The sequence below is a fragment of the Sesamum indicum genome, linkage group LG12 (genome assembly GCF_000512975.1).
Source record: "Sesamum indicum cultivar Zhongzhi No. 13 linkage group LG12, S_indicum_v1.0, whole genome shotgun sequence".
Taxonomy (NCBI): domain Eukaryota; kingdom Viridiplantae; phylum Streptophyta; class Magnoliopsida; order Lamiales; family Pedaliaceae; genus Sesamum; species Sesamum indicum.
In genome coordinates, this window is record NC_026156.1 from 433,360 (window position 1) to 460,370 (window position 27,011).

General features: G+C 30.1%; 2 protein-coding genes and 1 pseudogene across 4 annotated transcripts; all 3 read right to left on the reverse strand.

Moving 5' to 3' along the window:
• On the reverse strand, nucleotides 2,357-5,678 carry LOC105175137 (annotated as a pseudogene).
• LOC105175138 (germacrene-D synthase) lies at nucleotides 9,520-12,770 on the reverse strand. Of its 2 annotated transcripts, XM_011097484.2 has the most exons (7): nucleotides 12,601-12,770; nucleotides 12,202-12,475; nucleotides 11,730-12,102; nucleotides 11,023-11,241; nucleotides 10,768-10,906; nucleotides 10,160-10,408; nucleotides 9,520-10,047 (listed from the first exon to the last, which is right to left on the reverse strand). In XM_011097484.2, the coding sequence occupies exons 1-7, from the start codon at nucleotides 12,721-12,723 to the stop codon at nucleotides 9,772-9,774; spliced, it is 1,653 nt and encodes a 550-aa protein (XP_011095786.1). In that variant the 5' UTR covers nucleotides 12,724-12,770; the 3' UTR covers nucleotides 9,520-9,771. The 2 variants fall into 2 exon arrangements, with proteins under 2 accessions (XP_011095786.1, XP_020553832.1); XM_020698173.1 differs by lacking the exon at nucleotides 11,023-11,241.
• LOC105175139 (germacrene-D synthase-like) lies at nucleotides 22,565-26,801 on the reverse strand. 2 transcript variants are annotated; one of them, XM_011097485.2, is made up of 7 exons: nucleotides 26,634-26,801; nucleotides 25,712-25,985; nucleotides 24,612-24,984; nucleotides 24,118-24,336; nucleotides 23,829-23,967; nucleotides 23,116-23,364; nucleotides 22,565-23,021 (listed from the first exon to the last, which is right to left on the reverse strand). In XM_011097485.2, exons 1-7 carry the CDS (start codon nucleotides 26,754-26,756, stop codon nucleotides 22,740-22,742), a joined length of 1,659 nt encoding a protein of 552 aa, XP_011095787.1. In that variant the 5' UTR covers nucleotides 26,757-26,801; the 3' UTR covers nucleotides 22,565-22,739. The 2 variants fall into 2 exon arrangements, with proteins under 2 accessions (XP_011095787.1, XP_020553831.1); XM_020698172.1 differs by lacking the exon at nucleotides 24,118-24,336.

Consider the following 27,011-nt stretch of genomic DNA (forward strand, 5'->3'; position numbering starts at 1 on the left):
TCAAATAAATCTAACATCCCTTCGGCATTTTTGATCAATGATAAGTTGAATTCCTTCACTGTCTATGAATTTGTTGAAAATATCTGATATGAATTTATTTGCGAAGTCAATTTCTTCTTCAAAATGATAACCAATGCCAAGGCGTTGAACTACGTCAACGAATTCTAATTTCTGAGGTGAATCATCAACTGTCTGAGCCAGCATAGTTCTCACCATGTTTTTTTGTCTTTGTAGTTCTTCCTCTTGGACAAAAGAGTTTTCCTACACACAGACATGAAACAACGTGGCACATAACATGTTTTGTTCCCATGTAACAAAATTAAAGTTTTCATACAATATTAATGCATGATTTGAAGCTAATTATGTACAAAAATGCAAAAGCATATGTTAGGAAATACTCTCCCCAGATGCTTCGATGATACTTGATTGCTCGATGGACCTCATCTACATCAACGTCCTTAGTGAAAATTGGAACATTTAATGACTCAAATTCCATTCTAATTGTCTTTTATTTTATTTTCTTTTGTAGCAAGAACTTGTCCTCCTCATGCGAAGTTCATTAAAACATAAAAAGTAGTCGTGAAGAATCGCCACAAAGAAATTGTGTACCTTCACTCTTAGTTGCCACAAAAATGTAATCCATGAGCATTACACTCGACAACGATGTGGTCTTTTTCTACTACCAAGAAAATTATGTGCTTCACCCTTCAACAAACACATACACAGCTAGTGCATGTGAAGTAATTTTGTCAACAATGACAAAATTTAATTGATGAAGCTGACAATTACCTATAGACGGAGAAAGCAAAGTTAATAAGGGAACAAAAATAATGTTGCCGATGGAAAAATAACAATAACATAAAAATAATTATTGAGAGAATATTGTTGAATTTTTATAGTAGATAGCTAGCATTATCTCATATATACAAATACTTAGACAAATAAACAAAAAAGCGATTGGATTATGATTTCAATTTTTGGTTAAAATATTGAATCGATATCATAGTCCTGGATTGGCAGAATTCTGCTACCACAACCTGAAATAGCTCACGTGTCATTTGGTTTTGTCTAGCGATTAAGGTCAAGTCATTATCTTTACTGCGGGGACCAATAAAATGTGTGGTATATTACATTTGCTTGCTGCCATATCATATCTTATTTCATCAAATGTTTTTCTATTTATTTTAAAAAATATTTAAATTGTCGAGAAAATTATTTCATATTAATTTTAATCATAGATCGTGTAATGAATAATTTAATACTTTATAAGATCTAAACAATATATATATTGCTACTATATACAAAAATATAATATTAAATTTTAGAGAAATTTGACTACTTGTTGCAATATTTTTTCAATTTTTTAATATTTTTCATGATAAAAAAAATTCCAAATGGTTTTTGTCAACCTCATATGTCTTACCTTTTGTACTTAAATAATGTCACGTTCTTTTTAGCTGATGATAACAGCGTTTTCTCACACAAAGTTTCTTTTTCCTCACAAATTTCTGCTATTTCTCTCTAACATTCTCACACAAATAAATAAATACACAATAATTTCTACAGATATATGTATCTTGTAACTTTAGAAGTAACATATATGTTGTTTTTTTATTTATTTTAAATTTTTTGAATGATATTGATGTATTGTATACAGTATTTTGAATAATAGTATGTTGATTAATTTAAAATTGTCGATTATAAAAAAAAAATAAAATAAAATATTTACGTACATAATTTATGAAAATTATTAGTTGTAATTGATAAGCCAATATCTAGAGAAATGTATACACGTAATTGTCCTTTTCTATGAATTTAGTTTGATGTTACTAATATAGATTAAAACCAAAATTCACTTCCTTTTTCACCGAGCTTCCTTCAGTTTATTTTCTCTATAATCTCTATGATTATGGGATGTCAGAAGATTTAAGGAAATATCGTGTGATTTGTGGACCATGATACACATATATAATAATAAGTATTTTAATTTCAGCCCATTACTAAAACTGAAATTACCATTAGTTTCTACATTTTAAAAAGGCCCACATCCTATCAGATACATTAAGACACAAATTTACTAAAATCGTATTTGATTATTTTATTGGGCCTAAAACTTTGACAGTCCATAATACATAATTATTTTACATAAAAGCCCAATATTGGATTAAGAATCCAACATTATTAAATTAATAAATCCAACAATCGAGGCATAAAAGCAGTTGAACAGTAGTAGGTCCATGGCCAAGATGCCAAGCTTGAAATAATCTTTAAGTATATAGTTCCATTTCATGAATTCTTTGTTTATTAATATGCTGAAATTTTATTAAATTCAGATACAAGATTCAGAACAGTCCCGACTTTGATACCTACACACAGTTTATATATAGATAACATAGTGATGTCAAACTCCATCAATCTTTAACTACACTTCCATTTGGTCAGGTCTTTATTTATTGAGACGCAGTAACTTTAATATATATGATTGGTGAAGTTGACGAGCAGGAGAGGTTCACCAGCCTCCAGCCTCCCACATCATTCAATTCCGACTTGGATCTTTAAACTGACATGATCGGTTCAACTAGCACGCCGTGTATGATGTCTTTTATATTAGCTTCGGACTTGGTATACTCATCGTCTTCCACATAGAAAAGATGTGCAATGCGAGGAAAATTGAGAGCTCGTGTTACGACCGGCATAGAGACTGGTATTGTTGGTCGAAGACTTTCCTGATTCATGTCCTTCCATGCTTTCGTGACTTGTTCTTGGAGTTTAGCAAAAGCTTCCTCCCTTGAGACACCATTTTCATTCATGTAACATTCCACTGCGGTGGGTTTCTTTTCAAACTGTATGTGGAAATTAATAGAACCAAAATCTTGTAAGAAAGATATTAATTGTCATAATATGTCCAAGAAATTAAGTGTAAATTGATTGTGAAATTTGTGTCAATTAACTTCTTACCCCGTATCCTACCAAGTCGTTGGTTAACCTACAAATTGTTGCGGATGCAAGAAGAAGCAGTGGCTCACTTGTAATCCAGTCAAAGTCTTTCTTAGTTACTAGGTTTCCCATACCGACCAAGGATGTTGTTAACAACATCATATAAGCAGAAGTTACGATGGCTACCTTCATATATTCCTCCATCCTCGGCATATCCATATTGTAAGACCATTTTGCCTCTTCTAAGTATGCCGTCACCAATTTTTTCATCTGCAAAATCGAAATAGAAATGGACGTACGAATATAAGTATAAATGAAAATGATTCATTCGTTTGCTAGATAAATTATATATATACCTCTTCTTTTGCATATTTGATACGATACGATCCGCTTGTCTTTTCAAGTTCATTTTCCATTTCCATTTACACATCACAAAGGGTTTCATAACATATTTTCATGTATGATGGCAACTGCTCCAAAGCATTAACATCCCATCTACATAGCGGCCGTAAAAGAAGGAAGATATAATAGTCATATCAAAATATTCACAAGTTATATTGTACCAAGTAAAATAGTATTGTTTTGAAAAAAGACTCAAAATGTGACCTTTGAATGAGGTCTGTAAAAAGCTGAAGATCATCTAATGTTCCATAAACATCGTAAATGTCGTCAAGAATGGAAGTAATGTTGATGATTTTGGTTAGCATTCTTCTTGCAATATGGTAATGGGGCTCAAAGTAGACTCCCACTATCCAAAAATAGCATTCCACCACTCTATCTTTTGCAAAAGGCAATCTATTTGCAAAGTCTAAATCCTTCCACCACCTACAATATTCACACATTTCGTTGTTGTAAGATTTAAGTTAGCATCTATGGATTTGCTTATGTTAAGACAAGTATAGCAGTACCCCGTAATATAGCTGAGCTCTTTCTGATGCATCTTTTGTATAATGTTAAAGTCCAATTTTGCAAAATTCAGTAGTATCTCATAATGTGATACATTTTGTTGGTATATGGAAATGAATTTCTTAGCTCCCACTCTGTTAGAACTCTTGAGAATTGGGATCTTCAGGGCTTCTTTAACTTGTGTCGAAAGAGAATTGTTCATGTTTGAGAGTGAAGACTCAAGATTGGAGGAGGAGAACTCCAATGCTTTCTCAAGAATTTCCTCCCCAACTATTCTGAACTGTGCTGCCTCAAATAACTCTAACATCTCTTCGAAGTTTTTTATCAGTGATGCCTTGAAATTCCCTTCACCATCTATGAATTTGTTGAAAATGTCTGATATAAAAAGGCGAAACACCAAATCAGAATAGAGAATCCATACTAGAGAAAGTCCAACTTCAAGAATTCATTATACTTGTTAATACTTACCACACGAGACAGGATAACCATGTTGTCTGAGCAAATGAAATCGAAGAGCAACAAGTCACGTGCAATTCACGTGCAATTCAATCACATCATCTAACTAATATTCATCATATAGCAAAAACAGATGTAATGAATAATACATGTCCACAACAGTAAATCAATCCGCGATATAGTATTTGACGTTATTATTTATATTAAAGCCCACGTGAGAATTTCATAATGTCGCAATAGCCGTCAAAATTCATTATTTTCCTCAGAAACTTCCAATAGGACGGCTGATCACATTGATAAATGTAGCACCCCCTATTTTACCACATTTAATTTTATCTTGTCAATATAATATATAAATATCACAAGAGATAATAAATATGCCATAAGTTGAAATTCATTTAATGTTCCATAGACATCGTAATTGTCATCGAGAATTGAAGTAACTTTGAGAATTTTGGTTAGCATTCTTCTTGCAATATGGGTAATGGAGCTCAAAGTAGACTTCAACTACCCAAAGTAGCAATCTATTTGCAAAGTCTAAATCCTTCCACCACCTACAATATTTACACATTTCATTGTTGTATAGTATAGTATCTATGAATTTGCTTATGTTAAGACAAGTATAGCAGTACCTCGTAATATGACTAAGCTCTTTCTGATGCATCTTTTGTATAATGCTAAAGTCCAATTTGGCAAAATTCAGTAATATCTCATTATGTGATTCATCTTGTTTGTATATGGAAATGAATTTCTTAGCTCCCACTCTGTTGGAACTCTGGAGAATTGGGATTTTCAGGACTTCTTTAAGTTGTCGAAATAGAATTGTTCATGTTTGGGAGTAAAGACTCAAGATTAGAGGAGGAGAACTCTAATGCTTTCTCAAGAATTTCCTCCCTAGCTATTTTGAACTGTGCTGAATAAATCTAACATCCCTTCGACGTTTTTTATCAATGATAAGTTGAATTCCTTCACTGTCTATGAATTTGTTGAACAACTCTGGTGAACCACAAATTCAGAATAGAGAATCCATACTAGAGAAAGTGCAATTTCAAAGAATCATTATGCTCGCGAATGAGTAAAAGTTATTACTTACAATACGAGGCAGGATATCATTGTTGTCTGAGTAAACGAAAACAAAGAGCAATCGTGCAAATATCATTGTCTTCGCTACTGTACTTCAAGTAACTGTCATCTATGTATTGTAAGGATTTGTCGATTTCTTCTTCAAAATGATAACCAAAACCAAGACGTTGAATTGCATCAATGAGTTCTAATTTGTGATATGAATGATCTGGCGTTTGGACGAATGCCTTCCTCACCATTTCCTTTTGTCTTTGATGTTCTTCCTCTTCCGCAGCAAAATTTCCTGTACATAACATAGTTTTGCTCATAACAATCTGTTTATTTCATTCAATATCTCAAATTAACGTTTGCATACAATATTAAAGATGTGGAGTAACAAAAGGGAGAAATTATTTTAATAATGTAAAAAGAAATTACAGAATTGGGGTCATTTTGGCAGAACTATCAAGATTATATTGAACCGATTTGGCAAAACTATCAATATATTATCCCATAAAATAATAGAATCAAGACACGAAAGACTTAGAGAAATCAAATAAATGCAAGACCTTTTAAATATTTTTCGTAAATTAAAAGAGAGAATTAGTTACCGGTCATGAGGTATATAAAAACCTTAAATTCTACAGAAAAAAATAAATTATGGGGGGGGAAAAAAGGAAGATGATAGAAGCTAAGAGAATGACGGAAATCATGATAAACTCATGCTTTCTGCCTCAAGAACCCTCTTTTACAGACAAAAATATGGGGCAAAATAATTTTTAATCCCATAAAATAAGAGTAGAATTTTTTTTGGTACTACAATTATGGCATGTGATGCTTTTAGTCCCATAAAACTTAAAATCACGTCTTTTTAGTTCTAAAAAATGTTATGGGCTTTTTTAGTCCAAACAACGTCTTTTTGGTCTCAAAATCACAGCGCACGTGATTTTTGAGATAAAAAATATGTGATTATGAGTTTTATGGGACTAAAAGCAACACTTGCCACAGTTGTGGTACCAAAATAAATTCTATCTTTATTTTATGGAACTAAAAAACTATTTTGCCCCAAAAACATCCAATCCCTTTCCTTCTAGTAATAAAAGGAAGTTAATCTCTGCCACAATCCTGCAAAATATTCTTTAGCTCACAGACAAACCCGATCACTGAAGAGGGCAAGTAATACGTCCTTATGGAGAATTTAGTTTTGCTCTATTATTTATCCCCTTTTACTATCATTTGAGTCAAATTAGACCCTTTTAAGGTTATTTTAATTGAAACTTGACACAACCACTCTTATATAAATAATTAAACCAATTTATGCAGTAAAATCATTTTGAAATACGCAAGATAAATGCGAATAAAAGTGAAATATCGTATCTTGTCATATAAATGTATAAATAGAAACTTCAATGTATGTATACATGTGTATTCATTTATGTGTTTAGGTGCGTGTTTGCATCTGCGGCGCACCAAACACAAGTACACAAAACCTCAATTTCTTTCCAGTAGTTGGAATAGTTCAAAAAGAGCTACTGGAGTAGGTGTGTAAATGAATCGAACTTGACCATATTTTATGAGTTTGAGCTTGAGCTTGATTTTGTGTATTATGGCTCGAGCTCGAGCCCGAATCTTACATAATAAGCTTGAACTCGAGCTCGTAATACCCTGCTTTAAATTATAATTCTAAACACAATTATGTACAATTTATTATTAATCAACTAACTATTTGCAAAAACAAACAACTCTTACCAAATCCATAAAATCAAATTGATTAAGCCTTTTGATCTCATTATATATATATAATAAAATAACAATAAAATACAAAAAATAGTTCAACCATTATTATTATTATCACCAGTTTTAGATTAATTCATAAGATTCACTAAATTTTGACATAAATTTATAAGTAATATAATTCATACTATGTATCTTGATATAAATATAAAATTAAGAAATGAATATAAAATCATTAGTGAATCACTTGTTAATTTAAAAAAGTATAAGATAATACAATTATATACTAAAATATAACATAAATTTATATGTATCATATTAAATAATTATTTCATAAAAGAATATTATAATTTACTAAGTTGTTGATTAAGCTTATTTTTATATAAAAATTAAATGTATAAATAAAAGTATCATAATTTATTATTATCCAAGATAAAATATATAATATTGATTAATAATTATAATGTATGGTCAATTTTTTAGTATAAAATTGATAAAGTATTGAATATGTAATTAAATATATAAAAATTTGAAAAATAAAGATATATATAAAAAAATTAAAAATATTAAAAAAACTTGCAAACTAATGAACAAAGAAAAATGAGCTCGAACTCGAGTCGAGCTCAAAATCGTGTCGTCTGCCGCCCCTGTGCTGGTTTGTATTTCATATGGTTGGATGAGTATATATTTGACACACCTGAACCGAAACAAGCAGAGCTCAAGCGCAGCTCCTTCACAGTTAAAGGCTCAAACTCAACTTCGAATAGGCTATTTTAAGCTTTTCTACAAATGGACTCACACTCGAGCTTCAGCTCACCACCTCGAGTCTTGTTGCTCAATTATTATTTATTTATTTATTTATTTTTTAACATTTTACTATTTAATTTTTAAATAAAAATATACAGAAAAATACAATTTTAATCCTATAACTTAAGGTGGGTGGTATATTTAGTCCTACACGAATTGATTTTCACAATTTATTCCTATAATTTTATAAATTTTGGCAATTTTCATCCTTTCCCTGCTTCTTAAATTTTTATAAACTTGCTATGGGAATTCGGGTATATATAGATAGATATAGGTATACATTTGTGAGAGATCCTTAAATTTTGTGTTATTGTCAATTATAAATTAAAATGTCGGGCAAAAGTATTTTTTTTAGTCCCATAAAATAACTGGCAAAATTTTTTTAGTACCATAACTATGGCAAGTGTCGTTTTTAGCCCTGTAAAACATAAAATCACATCTTTTAGATCCCAAACTCACAACGCCTTTCAATTAGTCCCAAACAATGCATTTTTAGTTCCAAAAAACCAAATCACAAAGTCTTTTTAGTTCTAAACAATGCATTTTTAGTTCCAAAACCACAACGCACATGATCTTTTGGAACTAAAAAAACGTAATTTTAAATTTTATGTACGAGACACTAGTGTCACCTGCTATAGTTGAAGATCTTGTGGTACCAAAATATTTTTGCCTTTGTTTTATGAGACTGAAAAAATTAAAATGTTACATAATAAATATATTATTATTATTATTATTAATAACAACAATTATAATAGTAAAAATGATTGATGGCAACGCAACAGGTACAACCACCAGACCGTGATTCCCATGCAAGGAGGAAACCCTTGAGTCACCCTTTTAGCTCTCTCACTGAATTGCGTTCCCATAACATTTCGATGATTGCTTGCAAGAAAAATCTCATTTCATCTCATCTTTCAAAATAATTTTTTGGATATGCAATTATTAGTGAGAGATCTTTTAAAATATATTTCAAACACATTTGTTGTTTTTTAAGGAAAAAAAGAGACATAAAATTAACCATAATCATTAACATTCATATTAAAAGAAGTATAATTTTTCGTCATGTTTAATTACTACATTGGAAAGGAAAAAAAAAAGTAAAGAATACAAATTAACCGTGACTGAGCAACAATTAATAGACTTTATTTCTAAAAGTGGGGCCAAACACTAGCTTTAGCAAAACATTGCGCGTGGCAAATATTTTAGTATGTCTAAAATCCTGACAAATTTAGAATAACTATGGCCACAATTAAACTTTTGAATTAATTTTCTTTTACCGTGGAAGATTAAGTTTTTTAAATTATAGTCATTTATAGTGTCAGGAAAAACTAATTTCTTTGCTAGAGATATTTCGTTCTTACATATTATTTTTTACACAATATGACATCACGTATGCATTATTTATTTTCTCTCTCTCTTTTTTTTTTAATCTTATATCCAATCACACAACCAGAAAGAAAATTTATCTCAATCAAACACATTTAATCGCGTTTTTTATGATTGAATGAATAAAAATAATCTATCTGAGTGTCGCACCCTTGAATTTTTGCCAAGTCGTGCACACATTTGGTCACTTCGAGGTGTATTACTCAACAGACAGACGTTATAGACACAACTGAGAGCAGCAAACTTTTAGATATGCAATATAATTTACAGACAACAATTCCGTTAAATCATGAGTACACAGACAACGTCGCCAAGATGCCAAACTCGACCAATATTCTTTAAGTACATATGATATAGTTCAATTTCATCAAGTCCTTACATTTATTGATGATCATATGTATATGCTGTAATATTGTACATCAGATGAGTAACACAAGAACTTCACCAGCCTCCCACACCATCCCGACTTGGATCTTCAAACTGTCACAAGGGCTCAACGAGCACGTCGTATATCACGTCTTTTATATTAATTTTGGAATTGCTATACTCATCGGCATAGTCATAGAAAAGATGTACGATGCGAGCAAGATTGACAACACGCGTCAGGACTGGCACAGAGACTGGTGTCGGTTGAAGACATTCCTGATTCATATCCTTCCACGCTTTCTTGGTCAGTTTCCTAATTTCGACAACAGCTTCTTCCTTTGAAACACCGTATTGGTTCATGTAACAATGCACTGCTGCGCGTTTTTGTTCAAACTGTGCGGAAATTAGAACCAAAATCTTGTAAGAAACTGACATGATATATATATGTCCAAAAATATAAGTGCAAATTGAGTATAGTGGAATTTGTGTTAATTTAATTTCTTACCCCATATCCAACCACGTCGTTGGTTAATCTACAAACAGCTGAGGATGCTATTACAAGCAGTGGCTCGCTTGTTACCCAGTCAAAGTCTTTTTTGGTTACTAGGTTTCCCATACCAACCAAGGAAGTTGTTGACAACATCATATAAGTAGCAGTTACGATGGCCACCTTCATGTATTCCTCCATCGTCGGTGTATCCTTACTGTAAGACCATTTTGTCTCTTCTAAATATGCTCGCACCAACTTTTTCATCTGTAGAAAAGAAATTGAAAATGGACCAATCATCGATAGAGGTAATAAATTTGATGTACACTACTAAAACCCGTTTCGGTATAAATTAAAATGATCTACTCGCTCTGCAAGAATAAATATGGAAAATTATAATTTTCATCCAAGATGTAACAATTTTGGTTCTATACGAATTTTCATAATTTAATTCTATAATTTTGATTTCATTTTGCTGGAAAACCCCAATTCTAAGGGTCGTGTGCTTAACACGATACAATTTGATTAAAATTATTAATTTTTTTTTTTGTAAAAATTAATTCGTACAAAATTACAATTACCATCTTGTACAATGGAAATTGCAATTTTCAAAAATAAATATATACCTCTTCTTTCGCATATTGAACACGGTACAATTCGCCTATTTCTTTGACTTCATTTTCCATTTCAATATACACATCTGAAAGGGCTTCATAACATATTTTCAAGTACGCTGGCACCTGCTCTAAAGCATTAGCATCCCATCTGCAGGCAGTAAAATCAAACCAAAATGTATTTAAAAATTATACATATCTTACTTGCAAAAATATATTTTATACTAAGTAATATAGTGTTCTTGAAAAAGACTTGAATAATGCAACCTTTGAACGAGATCTGTAAAAACTTGAAGATCATCTAATGTTCCATAGACATCATAAATGTCGTCAAGAATGGAAGTCATGTTGAGAATTTTGGTTAGCATTATTCTTGCTTTATGGTAACGGGGCTCAAAATAAACTTCCACTATCCAAAAGTAGCACTCCGCCACTCTATCCCTTGCAAAAGACAATTTATTTGCGAAGTCTAAAGCCCTCCACCACCTACAACATACATCAACACTTTAATCAATCCTGTACAAGATTTCAATTAATTAAACATTTATTAGACAAATTATATTTTTAGTCTCATACAATAGAGGTTCAACTTTATTAGTCGTCTATTTAGCAGAAATTTTAAAATAGTTTCAAAATTGAAAAAGCTCAATATGTTTAGTCTCATAAATACCGTAAAGCAAAAAATTAAATGTATCGAATTTTTACAATTTTATGACTACTTTGAAAATCTCCTAAAACAGAGCACTAAATGTGTTGAGCTTTTTCAATTTAAAATCATTTTAAAAATCCCAATAAAAAGAATTAAAAATATAATTTTTTCTATTAAAATAGCGCACTTATATATATATATATATATATATATATATATATAGTATCGGTAAAGTTGTATGTTAGAACAAGTACAATATATATATATATATATATATATATATATATAGTATCGGTAAAGTTGTATGTTAGAACAAGTACAATACCTTGTAATCTCACTTAGCTCTTTTTGATGAAGTTTTTGGACAATGTTGTAGTCCAATTTCGCAAAATTCAGCAGTATCTCATTACATGATTTGTCGTGCTGGTACATAGGAATGAATTTCTTGGGTCCCAACCTACTCAAACTCTTGCGAATTGAGGTCTCCAGGGCAGCTTTAACTCGTGTGGAGAGAGAACAGTTCATGTTTGGAAGTAAATACTTAAGTTTAGAGGAGGAAAACTCCATTGCTTTGTCAAGTATTTCCTCCCCATGTACTCCAAAATGTGCTGCTTCGTATAACTCTAACAGTCCTTCAACATTTTCGACCAATGACTCCTCAAAATTTCCTTCACCGTCTAGAAATTTGTCAAACACGTCTGGTCGGACAAAATCAATCGATCAAAACAAACACCAAGTCAGAACAAACGATCCATGCCAGACAATAGTTCAATTTCAAAACATCCAAATGTCCTTACCACATGAGAGGGGATAACCTTGTTGTCTGAGTAAACGGAAACGAAGAGCAGTAGTACGAAGATCATTGTCTTTACTAGTGTACTCTAAGTAAGTGTCATGTATGTACCGTAACGATTTGTCAATTTCTTCTTCAAAATGATAACCAGAGCCAAGGCGTTGAACTACGTCAATAAGTTCTAATTTCTGAAGCGAATCATCAGGCGTCTGAGCCAGCATTGTCCTCACCATGTTTTTTTGTCTTTGCAGTTCTTCCTCTTCTGCAGAAGAGATTTCCTACACACATACATGAAAGAACATACCACATAACATGTTTTGTTCCCATGTAACGAAATTAAAGTTTTCATACAATATTAATGAATGAAGTGAAGCTAATTATGTACAAAAACGCAATTTTGTACCGTAGAAGCATATGTCAAGAAATATTTTCCCCAGACGCTTGGATGATACTTGATTGCTCGACGGATCTCATCTATATCAACTTCCTTAGTGAAAATTGGAACATTTAATGACTCAAATTCCATTCTAATTGTCTTTTATTTTTTTTCTTTGGTAGCAAGAACTTGTCCTCCTCTAGCGGAAATGGTGTATATATAGGGAACAGTGAGAGAAGGAGAGGATAAAATTGACAATTGGAAATTGATGGTTAAATGCACTTTGTCTCTCTGAATTGTAATTTATGCTGCATTCAAATCCCTAAATTACTAAATAGGTTTACTTGTATTTTTTGTTTTGGAATTTAGGTAATTTAACATTTTCGTCCGCTAATTTTTTAGAATATCATTTTGTTTTACATCTTTTTAATTTTTTAAATTTTACTCATTTTTTTTCATTAGAGTTGACCTTTTTTCTCTGCAAAAGTGCATGTTCATCTAACGTGACCTTTTAAAATAGAGGTTATTATTTATATTGGCTCATTTTTTTTAATATTTTTATTCTTTAACTTTTCAAAGTTGTAACTTTTTCCAACACTTTTATATTATTATTTATTTATTTATTTATTTTTTTAAATTATTTCAGTACTCGTCATGCACGTCTCTTACCCGTGCGATACATATATAGTAGTAAAAACAATAAATTACCTATGTTACAGAACGCAAAATGCATTTAACTCCTAACAAATATCCTAATATATATATACTAATATATATGTAATCATATTTGGACACTTCTAAAAGAAATAAATAAATATACTTTTGATCAATTTTTCAAAACTAGTTATCTAAAAACAAAAATATTATTCATCTTTATTAGAAAAACTCAATTCTTTAAAGTTAAATAGTTAACAACTTAATTTTAAAATTTGAAAAAATTATACATTGAATACTTTTGTGTATGTATTTAATTTTAATCCATATTTTACTTAGTCGACTTTAGTCTTTTAAGGGTATGTTCTATGCAAACAATATTGTATTTAATTATTGTTGCTGTCTTATTTTTTTGGGGTAAATAACTAAGAATTTTCTTGTAATTTTTCATAATTATTAATATTTTCTCATTATTTAATAAATTAAGAATACCCTTTAAAATTAACATTCATCTAACAAATACTCACTTATAACAGATTATTGCAGAAGGATACTTAGATGATCATTAATTTTAAAAAAATATTTATAATTTTTTTATATTTATAATTATAATAATTTTAAATAAGTCTATTATAATTTATTTATTTATTTATTTAAAATTGATTTACTTAACGGGGTTGAGGATGGGATGTTTCTTGTTTGGACATATAATACCCATCACGAGTCAGTCTTATCCTGATAAGATTATATTTATTGATTGATCTCTTGTTGGCTTTTTGTATATAGGTAGATTTTCTTCCTAAATTACATAATTCTTGATTGAAGAAAAGTATTATTGTGCCGAATGATAATTAAAAATGGTATAATGCAATTTACGCCTTATAATATTACAAATAAGTAAATTATCTTTTTATAAAAAATTAATAGCAATTTATCCACTTATATTTTTTTAAAATGAAGCGATTTATAAGGAGGTAAGTTGCTTAATTTTAAAAAATACAAGTGGGTAAATTCCTGAAATTTAAAAAATACAGAGGGATAAATGCTAAATTTTTTTTCTATGGGGATAATTTGTATATTTGCGATATCATAAGGGGGCTAAATTGCATTTTTCCCAAACTAAAAAATGAGAAATTTACTTTAGTGCACTTTAATATTTTTTAAGAAAATTTTCTGTAATAGTTTATGACAAAACAAAAAAAAAAAAAACAAAATTAGGGCGTTCTCATTTATTATCAAATTAGTAAACTCGATTATTGCTTTTCAACAACAGTAACAAAATAAATAAATATGTATATTGTTGCTTGTGATGAGCAAGGGGAATTGTTTAAATGGTGATTAGCTATCGTACAAGTATAATTATATTGACGAAATAAAAATTGAACATAAAAAAGTCAACTAGAGAGTTTATGACATATCAAAGAATCGACACAAAACTATTCTAATCGACTTATTTTTTACCAAGAAGCACGAAACAAATAACAAAACAAGAATCCTACTTACTTCGTAATTTCCTTACCAAACATATCAAAGTGGATGTTGGACAATATTTTGCTTCAATTATTAAAAACATCTTTGATCGATCCTATATTGACTACACAACTGAATAAAATATCTTTATTATTTATATATTCTTAATTAGTTTGCGTGAATCATGTGATCGCCCACAATATCTTCCTGTCTTTTTTTTTTGCAATAGCTTCTACGGATATATTATATTTATTAACTTTTAATAGTAACATATATGTTGTTTTTTTATTTATTTTAAATTTGTTGAATGGTATTGTATGTTCAAATAATTGAATGTTTATTAATTTAAAATTATCGATGTAACTTTTTTTTTTAAAAAAAAGGTATATAGGTAATTGACCATTTTTATGAATTAATATAGATTAAAACAAATATTCATGTCCTTTTCTAATTAGAGTACAGACAAATCCTATACGTAAGTTTTCTTGCAGTTTATACAACTGTTGATTAGAGGAAATGACATTGATCTTGATCAAGAGTATTAATAACTCAACCATACAAAATATATAAATTATTATTCTTCCTTAAAAATATAAAAGTATGATCAGACAAGTGTTAGTGGGTTCAATTATTATTTGTGCCGAAAGATGAAAAGAATATCAAGTGTTAGTGATTAAAATTATTTTGTATTTGTGCCTAAAGATGAAAAGAATATCAGATAAGTATCAGTGGATTAAATTATTATTTGTGCATAAAGATATAAAATTATCAGATAAATATCAGTGTATATGGAAGGGAAAAATATTATTTTAGTCCGCTAGTATGCCTAATTTTAATTTTAGTTCGATAACTATGTTCATTTTTGTTTAGGTCTAGTAACTTACGAAATTGCTTACTTTTAGTCCTCTGGCAGATTTCCGGACAATTTTACCCCTATGCAATTTTTGAAAGGCAGTTTTCGTCCATATGCACTCATAGGGGTAAAATTATCCGAAAATCTGCCAGAGGACTAAAAATAAGCAATTTCGTAAGTTATTGGACCTAAAAAAAAATGAATATAGTTATCAGACTAAAATAAAAATTAGGCATACTTAGCAGACTAAAATAATATTTTTCCCGTATATGGAATGATTTTGAATTCAACTTATTTTTCACCAAAAGAAAAAACAAGAAAGACTTTCAACTTTCATAAGCGATCAAACAAGAACTTAATTTCTGAAAAAAATTGAGAAAGTGATTACTAAAATGTACATGGTTAAAATGAATTGTGGAGATATTGGGATATATGTCTAAGGCCAAAAATTCAAAATTTATTATTTCTTTTTTATTAGATGTTAGTTAAATTTATTATTTCTTATATTTTTACTTGATTAAATATATTTTGGAAAGATTGCAATTTCAATCCTATAATTATAGGATGGTCACTATTTTTGTCCTGTTAAAAATCAAATTTAGCAATTTAATCCTATAATTTAAAAACTGGCAACATTAGGACAATTCCAACCAATTTTGCCGAAAAATTGCACACGACCTAATTAAATTGGGGATTCTGGCGAAATTGGTCGGAGATCTCCTAAAAATGCACCCAAAAAAAAATGCATGAAATGTGAATTCAGTGGAACCAAAATTACCATCCCCCATAATTATAGGACTAAAGCTGCATTTTTTGGGATAAATTACCATTTTCTAAAACAACAAAAATTCCCATCAAAACATCACAATGAACCTTTTGGAAAAAAAACATCAGCAACTCATACAATAAAAAGAAAAAGAAAATGAAAAGAAGAAAGTGGAAATGGAAGGAGACCATTGTCGAAAACAACAAAATCCCAAACAAAACATTAGAATGAACTCTTTGGGGAACAATATCATCAACTCATACAACAAAAAGAATAAGAAAGTGAAAAGAAAAGTTACCATAATCTGGGACACCCACAGCCACCAGCCAAGCGGGTCGAAGAAGAGGCGTTAACGCCTTTCTTCCAATCTACCTCCAAACGAACTTTGGATAAGTAGGATTTAGTAACTATGCAAGAGAAAACAAAAATTTAGGGTTGAATTGTTCAATTTTTGCCTAGGGATTCCGATTTTAAAAGGGAAAAAATGTGGAAGGATATTTGATTTGCTTTGCCCGTTCTTTTTTTCAAAGTCTGAAGTGAAAATGAGAACCCCCCTCGTGACTCAAACAAACCTTAACACCCATACCGGCCATGTATATGGCACATGTCATTTGCCGTTATCTTGGGACTAAGAAGCATGGTTTTGTGTCTTATAGTACTAAAAATGACACCTGCCAAAGTTATGGTATCAACAGATTCAGCTCTAGTTTTATGGGACTAAAAAAATATTTTTCCTGATTTAGTAACTTTAAAAATCACATCTTGAGATAAAGGACATAGGAAAAAATACAAACAACCCCCTTGTGATATTTGCAAATGATCAAATTACTATTCTATGAAAGAAAAAATAACAATTTACTTCCCTATATTTTTAAAAATACAGCTATTTATCTCAACATATTTTTCAAAGTGAAGTAATTTATCTCTTTAGATAGGGAGGTAAATTGCTTCATTTTAAGAAATACAAGGGATGAATTGTTATTATTTTCTTAAACCGAATAATTTCTTCATTTACAATATTATAGGGAGTTAATTACTTCATTTATTATATACAGGGAGTTAAATTGCACAAACCCCAAAGGACATATTTGGTAGCTTTTACTTTTTTCTGAAAATTTTACAACTCTATCGTTGACATCAAAATTTTTGAAAAGAAAAATAGTCTTATAACTATAGAAGGGTAGTAATTTTGGTCTTGTTGAAAAAAAAAATTTCAATTTGGTCTTATAATTAAAAAAAAAATACAATTATTGGAACTGAGACCAATTTTGATAGAAAATCGCATGTGACTGATACATGAGCCAATAAAATTGGAGATTCCAGCAAAAACTATTCTTGAGATAGCATTTATCCTCTTGAAGTAGTAAATACAACACGTACCCCTTTTAAATTGCAGAATTAGACAAATTACCCTCTATCATGAATATATAATTAACTATATAGTTTTAAGAGAAAAGTATTATTTGTCCGCTAAGTATGTCTAATTTTAATTTTAGTTCGATAACTATGTCCATTTTGATTTAGGTCCAGTAACTTACAAAATTGCTTACTTTTAGTCCTCTGGCAGATTTTCGGACAATTTTATCCCTATGAGTGCATATGGACTAAAACTGCCTTTCAAAAGTTGCATAGGAGTAAAATTGTCCGAAAATCTGCCAGAGGACTAAAAGTAAGCAATTTCGTAAGTTATTCGACCTAAAAAAAATGGACATAGTTATCGTACTAAAATTAAAATTAGGCATACTTAGCGGACTAAAATAATACTTTTTCCTAGTTTTAAATATATTTAGTATAGTAACTTTGCACATTAATTAAATCATCATCAATTTTTCTAACTAAAATAAATATTTTTAAAGCAAGATATAAAAGTATTTAATAAATAAATATTTTATATTAAAAGTAAAAATAATAAATTAATATAATTGATGCACAATAAACATAATATTCCTAATTAGGGGTGTAGATGATTCAAGTCGAGCTGAACACATTATTGTTCAAGTTTGTTTGAATTATTATCGAGCTTCAAAAATTGTGTTTGAATTTAGTTTGGTTATTATTCTAGACGAGCTCAAACGAGCTTTAATTGAATCAAACTCGAGTCGAGTTTGAGTAATTTGATATTTTGAAGTATATTTTACTATTTTTTCACTAATCGAATCAAGTTCGAGCAGAGCTCAAAAGTTATCGAATAAAATTTTTTGTTCAAGTTTGATTTGTTAAATTTGATAAATCAAATTCAAACGAGTTTTTATTGATCGATTTCAATTGAGTATTGAATAATTTAATTATTTTTTGAGTACTTTTGCTAATGGCTCATATGTAGCGAAGCAGTTGAACAAAATCACAGCCAAGATGTGCCAAACTTGATTAATCCTTAACTATCTATATATATACATATATATATAGCTGCACTTCTTTGGTCATCTTTATTTATTACTATGCTATAATTTTACTGGCAAATTAGTTGAGGATCACATGAGTTCAGCCTCCGACACTGTCCTGACTTCAAACTGCAATGGGCTCAACGAGGACAAATACTTACCACATGAGACACGATAACCTTATTGTTTGAGTAAACGAAGACGAAGAGCAACAATAAAAAGATCATTGTCTTTGTTATTGCACTCTTAAGTGTCGTGCATGCATCGTAAGGATTTGTCAATTTTCTTGCAAGTTTATACAACTGTTGATTAGAGGAAATGACATTGATCTTGACCAAAAGTATTAATAACTCAACCATATAAAATATATAAATTATTATTCGTCCTTAAAAATATAAAAGTATGATCAGACAAGTGTTAGTGGGTTCAATTATTATTTGTGTCGAAAGATGAAAAGAATATCAAGTGTTAGTGATTAAAATTATTTTGTATTTGTGCCTAAAGATGAAAAGAATATCAGATAAGGGGTGAATAGCAATTTATCCCCCTGTGATATTAAAAATGAGCACATTACCCCCCTATAAAAAAAATATAGCAATTTATCTCCCTATACTTTTTAAAATGAAGCAATTTACCTCCTTATATAGGGAGGTAGACTGCTTCATTTTAAAAATCATAGGGGGGTAAATTGTTGTATTTTAAAAAATATAGGGAGGTAAATCGCTATTTATTTTTTCACAAGGGGGTAATTTGCTCATTTGCGATATCACAAGGGGGTTGCTTGCATTTTTCCCATCAGATAAGTATCAGTGGATTAAATTATTATTTGTGCATAAAGATATAAAATTATCAGATAAATATCAGTGTATATGGAATGCTTTTGAAATCAACTTATTTTTCACCAAAAGAAAAAACAAGAAAGACTTTCAACTTTCATAAACGATCAAACAAGAACTTAATTTCTGACAACGGTTGATTAGAAATGAATAACATTGATCTTGACAAAAAGTATTAATAATTACTCAACCATATAAAATATATAAAAAATATATAAATGCAAAAGCGTACTTGAATCCATATCCATAGAAAACTCAATGGAATCATGTCAACATCCTACAGATCAACATGTTTTCGCTAGCTTCCTTTAGTTTCTTTTCTCTCTAATCTCTCTAATTATGGGATATTAGAAGATATAATGAAATATCGTGTGATATGGGGACCATGAGACACATATATATAGTAATAAATATTTTAATTTCAGCCCATCACTAAAATTGAAATTATAATTAGTTTCTACACATTAAAGACCCACATTCTATATATCAGATACATTAAGATCCAAATTACTGAAATTGTATTTGATCACTTTATTAAGCTTAAAACTTTGACAATCTATAATACATAATTAAGGATCTAACATTATTGAATTAATAAACCCAACAATCGGGGCAACATAAAATATAAAAAATACAGTAACGCCCACAGTCTCAATAGTCAGTATAGAAGAAGATTTACTATTATCTAAAGTTTTATTAGTTGTGAACTAAAATTATGATAAATAATTATATTAATCATGGCTAATTAAATCAAATTTGATGTTAAAATTTAGTTTATTCATCATGACAAATGCTTTAGCTATAATTGTAAAAATAATTGTTAATAAACGTCGTATCGTCGTGGTCAATAACTAATTGCAATGACTATTTATTTTTAATTATATTAATTAGCAATAATTAAATATTATAATTTTTTTTCTAGATGGGGGAATTTGTATTCTTTTCCACGTTAGTGGGTTTGAGGAAAAATTACAATTTTAGTTTTGTAAAGGATATGGAGTGAAAAGTTTAGTCCAGTACGAATTTATTTTGGTATTATTATCCAATAATTTTAAAAAGTTAGCATACTAAGACCAAAAATTCCCAGAATTTGCTACGATAGTTGAAAAAATGTGTACAATAAGCTGGTCATATGTGTGTACTTTTCCTGCTTTAATAACAAAGTTCGATCATTTTATTCTTAATGTGCAAAATTTTTTAAATTACAACATATAATTATCAAAAATAATTTATACAGAATTAAAATTATCACAAGGCTAAAATTATAATTTTCTAGAGGGTTTTATGCATTAGCGTATTCAGTCTGTGTGAAGTTACTATAATTTTGTTTAAAATATTTTCCATAAAGGAATATTCTTTTCCAAATATATTAACGAAAAGATTATGCAATATTAATTTGTCCATGCCAAACTATGCTAAGTTTCGTATGAAAATTTATGCGCAAGAAACTAAATTGCAAATGATATTTTAGATGATGGAATAAAATGATTTATGCTAATAGGTAAAACTTTTGAAAGAATAAATTTAGAAAAATCACATAATTTAATTGAAAATTAATATCGCAAATTCATTGAAGGAACTAGTTCCTATGTCTCTATTTAGTGAAATAGCAATTGTAGTCCCATAAGTTATCATTTATTATGAAATTAGCATTTTTAGTTCATAACTTATAAAATTAACACTTTTAGTGCTCATACACTTCTCCATCTACAATTTAAGGATGCAGATCACGTGCCTTGCACATTGCCATTAAGTATTTTTTATTAGAGAAAAAATTGACCCTTTTTCAAATAGTAGCATATGAATGTTTCATTTGACCTACTTGATTCACTTGTGGAAGACATGATTTTTTGTGTTGCTTCTACTTGCTTCAACTTATAAAAATATAGGAAGGATATGATTCAATTTTTGTGAGAGAAGAGGAGGAAATTGCTATATTTCTTGCCCTAATTTTCTTTAAAATTTATTTTTTTCCACTCAAATGCAATTATATTTTCCCCCAAAATTGGTCCCAAACTAGAAAACAAATCAATTTTCCCTCCAACCAAAAATGCTTAACGATCACATGTTAGGCACGTGTGTTACACCGTTAATTGTAGACAAAAAAGTGAATGAGGACAAAAAGTGCTAATTATTAAGTTACGGGACTAAAAATATTAATCCCCGACTGAATAGAATAAAAAATAAAACGGGCTACCATATAAGATTAAAATTGTTATTTTCCCTCTCTATTTGTATGAATATGTGTGTGTGTATGTGTGTTTATGGGTTTTTTTTTATAAAAATATAATTTTACCGAATTTATGGAAAAAATATTTTGAGATATATTTTTATATATTGCGTGATTTACTTAATTTTCATGTTCCATATTAAATTTTATTATTTTTCATTAAAATATAATCAAATATATACAAATAAAAAAGTATACGGATAAAAGATTATCTAAATGTTTAATATATGTCATTTGTATATATCAAATTCCTGCTAATATTTGAAATCGTCTTTATTCCTAAAGTTTATCCCTCTCAGTTTTCAAAACTTTCTAATATTTTTTAGTATTTTTTATTTAATTAATTGATATATACTTTTCAAAATTATAATATTGTTGTAAAATCCATACTTTATTAAGCACACATATTCGAGTGTGCCATATATACTTAGTACTAGTTATAATTGAAGAACACTTCTTTTTGGTATGTCAATTTTTTTGGTCCGTCGTTATTTCATTTTTTAAATTATTTCAAGGGTTTCTTTTGTTCTTTTCTGAACCTCCAATTCTCTCTCTCATCTCCCGCTCTTTTCTCAATAACTTCCCACAACTTTTATCTTTTTACTAATTTTTTATTTATTTAACTAAAAAATATATTTTTAAAGAGCAAATAATATATTATTTAAATTTTAAATTAATTGCAAACACATTCGAATTTGTCACACACACTAGTACGATATAATTGACGGGGGGAACGGGGGGAAAATTATATCATAACCCCTTTACAGATTTCTTGGATAAATCAGTGACATGCAGAGGAGAGGGAGAAGCAAACATGCTCTTATTTCATTCAACAATACGTAGGAAATTTGTCTTGTACGAGAAGCAGACATCAAGTCTTTATTTTTATCGATTAATTTGCTTTAACTTTATCTGCAAATTAAGTCCGAGGAGCAAAGGAATGAGCTCCAGCCTCGCGACATGCATTGTCCGATCTTCAGGTCGTCAGAGGCTCGACCAGCACGCAGCTTATATAGTCTCTCGTATTAGTTTGGGAATTGGTGTAGTCATCATTATCCGCGTACAAGAGATGTATGACACGAGCAAGATCGACAACAGGTTTAAGGATCGACATGGAGACTGGTGTCGGTTCAAGGCATTCTTGATTCATATCTTTCCATGCTTTCTTCACTTGTTCCCTAAGTTGAGCAAAAGTGTCCATCTTTGAAGCACCATTTTGGTTCATGTAACAATGCACTGCTGTGTATTTTTTCTCAATCTGTGTCAACCAAAATCTTGTAAGGATCACTTTAGGATAATTCATATATTCAAGAATTTAGTACCAATTTCCTGTTTAATATTTTCTTAATTACCCCAAATCCCACGATGTCGTCCATGAATCGACAAACGATTGCCGATGCTTGTACTATTAGGGGTTTACTTGTAATCCATTCAAGGTCTTTCTTCGTCACTGTGTTTCTCACACCAATCAGGGAAAGTGTTGCCATCATCGCATGACCAGTAGTTACAAGAGCCACCTCTGTATATTCCTCCATCGTTGGCATATACTTACTGTAAACCCATTCTGCCTCTTGTAAAAATGCCCTCGTCAATTTTTTCATCTCTACAGAAAAAATTTGAAATGGACGAATCATCAAAAGCAATTGGAAACAATTGATATATTATGTAGTACTAGGAAACAATATACATAAAGATTGATCATTAAAATGATTATGTTTGTGTTAGATTGGAGTGAAAGGGCGTCTCATTGGAAGACGGGCCCTTCAGACTTATCAAACTCCTCTTCAATCAATATGGGCTGGACGCTTTCAGCCCCCAAACAAGGAGCTAGGATGGGCACATGCTCTGGTCCTTAGGGATGAGGGCGCAAAATGATGCAACTTGATTAATATTTTCTTACGCAACGTATAAACATCTTTTTTAAGAGCCTCACGAGGTGGTGCAGAAAAAGCACCTCAATAGAAATATGAGATGTAAAAGTTTATAAGTTGCTCAATTTTTTTATTTGCAATCAATGTAGGATGATTGTTAAATATATGTATATATATATATTACATATATATACCTCTTCTTTTGTATATTGAACAAGATATGATTCCCCTCCATTCTCCACTTCAGCTTCCATCTCAAGGTACACATCTAAAAAGGCTTTGTAACATATTCCCATGTACGGTGGCAATTGGTCCAGGTCATTAACATCCCACCTACCCATCATGTTAAAGAAAAGAAATTAAACTTATAATTGTCAAATGAAATATATATATACTCAAAAATTATATATATTAATTAAATTAAGTGATCATATGCTGACTAAAATAGCTAGTGAACTGTCTCGAACAAAAACTTGGTGCAACCTCTGAACAATTCTCGTAAAGAGTTGGAGATCCTCTAACGTGCCATAGATGTCGTAAATGTCATCCATAATGGAAATCAGAGCAAGGACTTTGGTGAGTATTCTTCTTTCAAATTGGTATTGGGGCTCGAAGTACACTCCCAATATCCAAAAGTAGCATTCTGCCACTCTATCTCTTGCAAAAGATAATTTATTTGTAAAATTTAAATCCTTCCACCACCTGCAATATCATTTCACTTAGCGCTAAAGATTTAAATTCAACAAACACATATGCAGAAAATTCTTATCCAAATTAGGTTCGATTGAACCAAATCAGTCATGGAGTAAGTGTGAGACACTTGTTAAGTGATTGGTAACTTTTTTCTGAATTATACATCAATCACATGATAAGTGCATCGCACTTGCCATATAATTGGTTCAGATCCGAACAAACCTTATCCGGATTAGAATTTTCTTGCCACATAGTATGTATAATTAAATTTGTACGTTAAGTACCTTGTAATAAGACTGAGCTCTTTCTGATGCATCTTTTGTACAATATTGAAATCCAACTTTGCGAAATTCAATAGTATCTCATTATGTGATTTATGTTGTTGGTAGGCAGCAATGAATTTCCAGGCTCCCAACCTCGTCAAACTCTTGAGTATTGGGATCTTCAAGGCTTCTTTTACTTGTTTGGAAAGAGAAGTGGTCATGATTGGGAGTAAAAACTGAAGTTTAGAGGAGGAAAACTCTAATGCTTTATCAAGAATTTCATCCCCATCTACTCCAAAATGTGCCGCCTCATATAAATCTAATAAGTCTTCAACATTTTCGAACATCATCTCATTAAAATTTCCTTCCTTGTCCGTGAATTTGCTGAACACATCTGATATGGGAAATTAACAATCATGTTATTGGTGAGCAATATCTCTAACTAATCACATTAATTATGAGAGAAATTCACTGCCTTTATTTAGTCTAAGAAGATAAACACCACATGATTTTTAATCCAAATCGTGTACTCTTTTTGCAATTTAGTCTTATAAATTTAAAATTTTGTCAAATTTAGATCTTTTTCATCCAACTCTTTCAGAATTGTGATTTTTCAGCCAGCATATGACACGGCAGTCCAATTAGGTTTGAATATTTATGATGATGTGGCGGCCGACTGGACTGCCCTGTAATCATAACTGTCCAAAAGCCCCAATTTTAAAGGCCGTGCAAATCACATGCAATTTTACAATCATATGCAAGTCACATGTTGATGAAAAATGATTAAACTTATCAAAATTTTAAAGTTACAGAACTAAATTGCAAAAAATAATTCGTGCAGGACAAAAAAAGCCACTACCTAATTACATGACTAAAATTACATTTCCCCCCATATATTTATGCACATTTATAAAATATTTTTATAAAAGTATATACATCGTATGTATGTATAAAAAGAAACGAAAGATAAAATATCAAATATACACGTAAGTATCTAGATTGGAGAGTAGTCCAACTTTGAAGAATAAAAAATTTACAAATACTAATCATGTAGAAGATCCATTTAGAAAAGGCACTATCATCTACTCGAAAGTCGAAAATAACTAAGGCTCAATACGTACCAGGCGAGATAGCATAACCTTGTTGTCTGAGTAAACGAAAACGCAGAGCAACACTACGGACATTGTTGTCTTTGTTACTGCACTCCGAGTAAATGTCATAAATGCATTTTAAGGATTTTCCAATTTCTTCTTCAAAATGATAGCTTACTCCAAGGCGTTGGATTGCGTCAATAAGTTCTAATTTGTGAGATGAATCATCTGGCGTTTGGTTCAGTACCTTCCTCATCATTTTTTTTTGCTTTTGGAGTTCGTCCTTTTCAACACTAGATATTTCCTACACATATATATGAAATAATATTGTGCATAATATGTTTTTATTCTTTTTCATTAACTAAAAGCAACCAACTATTATTTTTTTAATAAATCGATTATAATTAGCATGATCGAATATATATATCTAACAACTACCGACAACTATAGGAATCACATACTAATATCAATATTAGATAATTATATCTAATCAATAACTACTATTTAATGTAGAATGACACACACATTACCAAAAATGCAACTGTTAACCATGGCTAATTGCCATGATTAAAAATAAAATAACTATAGCAAATATCATTGACCACAACCATGCAATTGTGGTCATAGCCATGGTATCTGCGAGGGTGACTAAAACATTTGTCTGGCTTTTAGCCATGAAAAATATTTTTATTGGTAGAAAATTTATATGTTTGGATTGGTTTTATTTAACCATAGTCAATAAAAACTATTACTACAATTTTTAATCCATAACTATTAAATTGTAACTGATAGTTATTTTTTTTCTATTCACATTATTGAAATAAAATAACTTCTCCAACAATATTGATGGAGTTCTCAATAATAATATGCACGATTCAACGTATGTGAAATTATGACTTTCATAAAATAATAATTATACAAAAAACATATAAGCATAGAATTAATTTCGTACCGTAGAGGCATACGCCAAGAAATATTCTCCCCAAATGGTGGGATGAAATTTGACTGAGCGACGAACATCATCTAAATCGTCATTTTTAGTGAAAATAGGAAAATTTGATGAACCAAATTCCATTTTTGATTTATCTCCCGTGTTTGTTTTCTTTTGCTAGCAAGCACTTCTACTTGTTCCTCTTGCGTCCACCCAAAATGGTGTACGTATATATAGGGAGTCGAGGGGTGGAAAAGAAGTCTAATTATTTATTTATTTGGTAAATTATATTTTATCATTAGAATTATATTTTTTTTTATTTTGTTATAAAAACTTTTTTTTGTGTCAACTTACCATTTCAACTTTGCGTAATTGCACTTTGTCATATATAACAAATTT